This window comes from Sinocyclocheilus anshuiensis, unplaced genomic scaffold (assembly GCF_001515605.1).
Source record: "Sinocyclocheilus anshuiensis isolate Anshui unplaced genomic scaffold, SAMN03320099.WGS_v1.1 scaffold175, whole genome shotgun sequence".
NCBI classification, from domain to species: Eukaryota; Metazoa; Chordata; class Actinopteri; order Cypriniformes; family Cyprinidae; genus Sinocyclocheilus; species Sinocyclocheilus anshuiensis.
Window position 1 is genome coordinate 988563 of NW_015548208.1, and position 7461 is coordinate 996023.

A 7461-nucleotide genomic window follows, 5' to 3' on the forward strand; every position below is an offset into this window, starting at 1 on the left:
CAACCCACTCGACACAGGAACGACCACCGCTGAAGCGCTGTCCGCCAATACAAAAAGCTCCCGAGAGCGAGCTAGACTCATCACACATACGAAGCAGTTTGGTAGGAGCAGAACGATGTTGTCGCTCGGCTCCGAAGCGAAAAGCTGGTAAGCGTTGCACCTGGGAACAATACTTAGTTGCATTAGTTTGTATTAAACCTCATTTTCTGCATATTCATTATGCATTTGTTTTATTTATTTGTTCGCAAATGTTTTACACCAGGTGACTTTTTACCATTTAAAACACCACATACTGACCTTGCAGCTGGACGTCTGCTTCATAGTTTCCACTAATGAACGAGTCTGTGCTCGGAGTACTGCAGCGGTAGATGGCGCTGTCACTAACTCGAGCCTCCTGAATTCTCAGTTCAACGGCGTTGTCTGCTAGTCGTGACACACTAATGTCATCGCTCCGGATGCGGTCCTGAAGAGAGCGGTCTGTGAAACGATCATCAAACGTCGAGATCACTTTGATGGTTTCTGTCCCTCGTGTTATGGTCCATTCAAAGTCCTGCTCCCTTGGGCCCTCATACTCCGATACATCACAGCGAATGGACAGTGGCTGGCCCTCGACCCGGAGCAGGGGACCCCCGGACACCGTCACCGACCTGCAGTGGCATAAACCTTCAAAACACAAACACAACACTGCTTTATTGATTGCTCTTATTTCATAGTTGCTTTCAATGACATCAACATGAAATGGTGTTGGCAAACCATTTAATGTCTGGATTTCCATATGAAACAGGACAATTAACTCTTATATTTTGGTTTATTATGATTTTATACACACTATAAAAAGTGGTAACCTGCAATTGTTACCTTAAAGAGCTTTTTCTACCCGATTTAACCCATAAAACTTTTGTTGGTATATATGAATGTATTAAGGTGATTTAGCTATATTAATAATTTCGACATGAATAAAACCAGTTCATTTAAATCAGAGGTGCCCAAACCTTTTAATACGAAGGGCAAGAAATAGACTTAATTGAGGGCTTTGGTGGGCCCAAAGTACATTTTTAATTAATGTATTAAATTAATTAATATACATTTATCATTAATTAAAATTAATGGTAAATTAACTTAATTTACATTCATTTAAATTAATATTAAAATAATGTATTAAAATGTATACAATTTTAAAATAATTAAACAAATTTAAATAATTTTTTATTTATTATTTTGATAACAAATTCACTAATATTGTTTTTTAGATTTCAATACAAATATATATATATATATATATATATATATATACAGTATATAATATAATTATATAAATATATATATTATAAAAAATGGCCCTGGTTTGGGCTTCTCTGAATCAGATGTTACCAGTGCATTTAAAATTGTCTGGATGGTGAAAAGTGAGGAAGCATCGCTAATTATGTGACATGTGATGTGACATATAACTTAACCACAACATCTGAATATTTAACCTGATTCCTGAATTTCATAAGCACACAAGTGCTGTTTGGTGTATGCCACTTTACAATGGGATTATGAGGATTATCTTCAAAGCACACATGCACTTTCATACAAAAAAAGACCACAAATGCAAATGAAGCACCATGCTAATGATAACCATGTCACTCTCACCCCACTAGACTTGCAAATGACACTAAATGAAAAAAGACTATCTTAAAATATTCCTTTCTTACAGGAGAGCTCCTGTAACACAGACTGACACGCTTTCAGCTGTAGGCACCTACTGAGCAACTTTAAAACTGGGGAAGACACAGGAGAAATGTGTGCTTTAAAGCATTGTTATTTTCACCATATACTTATTTATTCTCTTTTGCACTATATTTAAAATAAATCAAGTCTATTGGGGATCTTGTCAGCATTAGAAAATCACAAATTCTTTTTTTTTTTTAGCTTTGAAGTCAATACAGGAGTGTTTAACAGACCGGTCTATGTGATAAATTAATACAGAATAGCAAGAAAAGAGAGGAAAGGTGATATATTCTGGTCTGTTTTGAAGTTTGTTTACAGTGCACAGGTGCACATGAGAATATACATATGCAAATACATGCATGCATAAAACCCAAATATGTCAGCATCTCACACTGTATGAAATCATGAATTAAAAACCCTTACAGACATTTTTAATTTAGACACTATACATTTTGACCATGTAAATCTGAAACTTTTAATCAAGACGATTTCTATAATAATTTAGAGGTTTATTTAGGTCTCATGTAATATGCAAAGCAGAAAGTTTATGCCAGGTTTCTGTAAAAATTGTTCCTCAAGGGTTGCAGTATTTAGGTTCAAAAAATTATATCAAAAACCAGTTGGCTCTTTGAAGGTTAAAAGTTCTTGGAGTTTCTTTACAGGTTCTTCAGATCCCTGATCAGTGTTTTGGTTTCTGGCTTCTTTAAAGCACCAGTACATTGATGGTTTTCAGAACTCGTAAATAAAATGTTATTTGAGGAACTGACAAAGGTTGTGAAACCCTTTTTGATTCAAATTACAATTATTATATTTAAGAGTATAAGTTTGCATGCCATTCCATGTCATATCCTAAGTGCAGGGTTATTATAGTTAACTAAAACTAAAATTAAAACTAAAACCATAAAAAAAACATTTCTGTTAATTGAAATATATAAACTTAAAAAAAAAATCTTTAAAAAAAAACGTTTATTTCCAATAGTTGCCAAGGCATCAGTTCTCATTTTATAGAGATCTCATTTAATATACCTTTTGAGGTATTTACTGTAAATTTTGACAATGCAAAAAAAAAAAAAAAAAATAGACATCAAGGCAGAATAATTCTATAATGATTATAGTTAGAGTTAATTTAATATGGACATCTAAACTATAGGCTACTTCGATATGCATACTATACATCCCTTGAGGAATTTAGTGTCAATTTTGACCGTGCAAACCTAATAATATAAAAAAATAATGGCAGAACAATTCTATAATGATTCAGAGACGTAATCTAATTTATTGTGCAAATCTATACTATACATCAATATGCATTTACTTCCTTTGAGGTATTTACTGTAAATATCATGCAAATCTATGCACATTTTAGGTAACCTAGCAAAACACTCTCATGTTTCTGACAGGAACACTGTTACTTGTCAAATACAACAGACGCACGCCGTACGCGGAGGGTTTGTCATTTCTTTGCTACAATTGCAGTTCAGATGTTCCCGCAGGAAACTCACCGACAGCGGCGCACAGCAGCATCAGCGCTCGAGTCTTTCTCATGTCGCTGGAGACGCGCGGTCGGTCCACCGCGTTATTCCTGATATGAGCCGAAGACAGACTGCTGGAGAGACAGACAGCTCCGGGATACACCTGATACGGAGACCCTCGCTGCGATGACGTCACGGCCTCGGTTTGAGCGCAAACGGGAGATGACTGATGGACGCGTCCACCGCGCGTGCGCCCGTGTTTGATTTACGCTCTTGGAAGTTCAACTACCGAATGACGGAAGTGAAGCGGGATTCCCTGCGAGAGACTGGAGGAACGTCACACACTCACTCAGGCACGCGCGCGCACTCTCACACAAGACAGACAGACAGACAGACAGACGGACGGACGGACGGACGGACAGATAACCCTTGGGTGCTGTTTGGGGTCTTTTTGACAGGATAATGAAGTGGCAACCCTTCCACATGTTCACAATGCAGAACGATTAAAATGTGTCATAATTGCAAAAAAGTATACTTCAGTAGCCTACAAAAAACTGCTAAACTTTGACAGAGTCATTTTTTATTATTACAATAATGATTTTATAATCTCTTAACATAAATCTAAATAAAAAAAAAACTTGTGAAAAGATCTATACCTATGTGGAAATGGCAAATGGGCCATTGAGTAATGCTCTAGAGCATTGATCCTCAAATCTGGCTCGCGGGATCCACTTTCCTGCAGAGTTTAGCTCCAACCCTAATCAAACAACTATACCTGTGATTTTCGAATGATCCGGAAGACACTGATTAGCAAACTCAGGTGTTTGATTAGGGTTAGAGCTAAACTCTGCAGGAAAGTGGATCTCGCCAGCCAGATTTGAGGATCACTGCTCTAGAGCCATCTGGTGGCTGTAGTTAAAATTTCATGTTTTTCTAATTTTAAAAGTGTTTGTTTTCAAGTGGATGGAAACAATTTCCCATTATGCAATGGCACAATGGCCATGTTTTCCACATGAATTAAAATTAGGAATGTGGGTCTTTTATAAAGTGTATTTTACATAAAACGTTAAAAAACTTTTTTTTATTTATTTATATAAATTTTAAAAATACCATAAATCCTCCCAAAACTACACAAATGTAGAGTAAAAACATTAATAAACTGAGTAAAATTACATTTGTTTTTAAAAAAGCATTATTATCACATTTTGTTGTCTGGGGTCTCTGGAGAGAGAGTGTATGCCCCAAACGAACATCGCATAAGGGTTAAATATGTTATGTTAGATTGTCACCAGTCACATCTAACATAAATTTCCCTTATTATAAATAAATAACTTATAGCCATGATGTTTACTAGTCTTAGCTGGTCTCCAAACCTGGTTGTTTCTGGTACTTTTTGCTGCTGGTCAGTTTCATCAGCTAAAACTACCGAACCACCATTGATTAGTGTTGTTCAAGCAAGCAAAGCAAACATTTGTAATTTTGATAGATAGATGGGTAATTCCTGGTATCCAGCAACATTTTGGCTTCATAATTTTTGTGGAAAAAAAGGTACATGTTTTTAGCATTCTACCAAAATAGTGACATGTTTAACTATTAGGAATATATATTGGTCAAGCTCAGGGACTCAAAAATAATAATTATGGGTAGTTTGTTCAGACACTGGCTGTGAAAGTATTCCACCCTGTTAGGGACATATACATAGTTATCACAAAATGTTAATAATGTTAGTATTAAACAATAATGAGCTTTTCTTGGATAGTATATGTCCCTAATGCCATAATAGCATTTTTTATTCTTGAAACAATAACAAAACAATTATTGATGAATAGAATGTGTCTTGATTATTAAGAACAGGTACTATTTTGTGGCCATTTTTGCCAACAGGATAGTAAATAATAAAAAACATTTTGCTCAAAAACATATATATGCTTTTAATGCTCCTTACCTCACAAAATAAGACAAAAAATGCCAAATATTTAATGTTGCTGACAAATTATTATTTAAAATGACTTGTCTAAGAGGGTGGAACACCAGTGTTAACAGGTTCTAACAATGGATGAGTTTTCCATCACTGTCCTGCATGGTTTGCCATCTGTAATGTGTGGAACTGCACCTATATAATATTGTTTCAAAACAATACAAAAAAACTTGTATTTAATCGTGATTAAAAACATTGGAGTTTTTTTTTATATGTTTTTATACTGTAATAATTTCACAGTTACAACTTAAAGACAGTATATTTTAAATATTTGTTTAATTGCATCTTTTTTATGAATGAAGGCCAGTATCACTGATACTAATACTGGTACTGTTTTTTTTTTAACATTAATTAAAGACATTCATCATTACTGTATAACTACGATTAATTTCAACATTTATTAGGCTTTAAAAATAACTTTTAATTTAAGTGAACTTAAAACAATTTTCACATAAACCCATTATAACAATGTCATATATGTACCTGTGGCCTTCCTACCCGTCTAACACAAACATTTTACAGTCTTAACTGCATAAATTATAAATTAAATATAGACCAATCCATGTTATAGCTACAATTATCTCTGTTACCTTTGTTCTTTTATTTGATACCTTTGTTTGCTGCTGTGACTTTAAGACCTGGCACTGCTGCACATGACGCTGATCTGACGCACATCTAATTTTATCACAACTCTTTAAGTTCATTTAAGACATTATTTAACTCATCTAAGACTTATGAGGATACCCGACAAAACAGCATTCAATATTTTTATATTTCCCTGCTCGCCCTAACGGGTGGTCTTTTTGCTTCCTCCAAGCTCGAGTTCTCTGCAGAGACCTGGGAGCTTAAGGGTTCTGCACAGTATTTTAGGCTAGGTTTATAAACCTAACAGGGTGGAAAATTTTGAGCTAAGTTAGCTGTAGCTGTCACGTGTATTTTCCTGTTTGTCCATATTTGGTTTGGTTCCTGTTCTCATTAGTTAATCACCTTTGTTGATTAATCATCTCGTTTGCTCTTTTGTTTCCCTGTCTTTATAAGCCTTCAGTTTCTGTCTTTTCTTTGTCAGTGGATTAATGTTTTGAAATGGAATCCGTGTGTTTATGCTAAGGAATTCTCCTGTCCTTTGTTTTGGAATTTAGTTAAAGACTATTTACTTGTGATGGCGAAGTGAAGCGTTCTGAACCAGTGAAGCTTTCAGCACAAAAGGTTCATTACTCGAAGCTTTTTAAAACGGTTTATGCTGTGGCCATCTAGTGGTCATAAAAATAAATAACACCTTCCAAAGTGTTATGTTCCATTACAGCCAGTGGTTTCACATCTGGTTCTACAACTGATTTTTTGCTTTATTATATTTTATATAAATAATGTATATTGTCAAAGTCATTCATTTGTGTCGGTGTACTGGCACAATAAGTAAAATAAATAAAACATAAATTAAATCTATGATCTGTTTATTTTAACTATGTCTCAGTCCTTAGACTGATATTTTATGGCCAAAGTGCATTTTTGAGCTCAATATATAAATTACGATTAAAAAAAACAAACAATGCTAACACATCAAGGCCGGAGTGGGAGTCATTTTCAGCCCTGGAGTTTCATGCCTTAGAGCGGCCCACTTTAGTTCACGACTGACTATAGCTATTACAATAATGTCATTAAAACTTCAGTATATAAGTCTGCAATAGCGCACTGTTCTCTACAGACTTGTAATTCATTATATTTTTCTACAGCTTTGTTTTTTTAATTATTTTATTTTACTCACCGCCTTTGCGCTTTCTATTATACATTTTTTAATCTATTCTTTTTTGCTCGCATATTTCCAACTAAATATTTGTAGGCCTACTGTACCAATGTCTGCCTGCAGTTAAAAAGTTCTCAGAAATAATCACATTTGTTTTGCTTAACCTATATTCTAAAAAGAATTTTAATGTCATACAAAAAAAAAAGTCATCGCCCTGAGTAAATTGTACCATTATAAAATCGTGACTACACAAGGAGTGCAGTAATTTAGGAGGTGAAAATACTGTGAAATTACATACATACAAATGGCAAGAAATTAGAAAGCATAACAACTAAACGTCTATGTTGGCACTCCAGCTCACCGTAAACTAGTACCCTCTACATACCGCTCCAATAGTCCTACTCCCTCCGTTCCAGTCCTCAGCCCAGAATTTGCGACCGCTCCACTCTTAAGCCCTCCGGCCACTTCACTCTCAAGCCCGTCGGCTGCTGCACTCTCATGCCCATAAAAACGGGCACCAGCTCATGTCCCTGAACTCCTGGATATGGAGCTTGATA

General features: G+C 35.2%; 1 protein-coding gene across 1 annotated transcript in view; it reads right to left on the minus strand.

Annotated features, from left to right (window-relative positions):
• Positions 1–3438, minus strand: part of ptgfrnb (prostaglandin F2 receptor inhibitor b) — a 69156-nt gene extending 65718 nt beyond the window's left edge. Inside the window, exons 1-2 of the mRNA XM_016440470.1 lie at positions 3216–3438; positions 298–663 (exon numbers count right to left, since the gene is read on the minus strand). Coding sequence (XP_016295956.1) covers positions 298–663; positions 3216–3258 — 409 coding nt within the window. The 5' untranslated portion in view covers positions 3259–3438. The remainder of the gene's footprint in view (positions 1–297; positions 664–3215) is intronic.
• Between the last annotated feature and the right edge of the window lie 4023 nt (positions 3439–7461).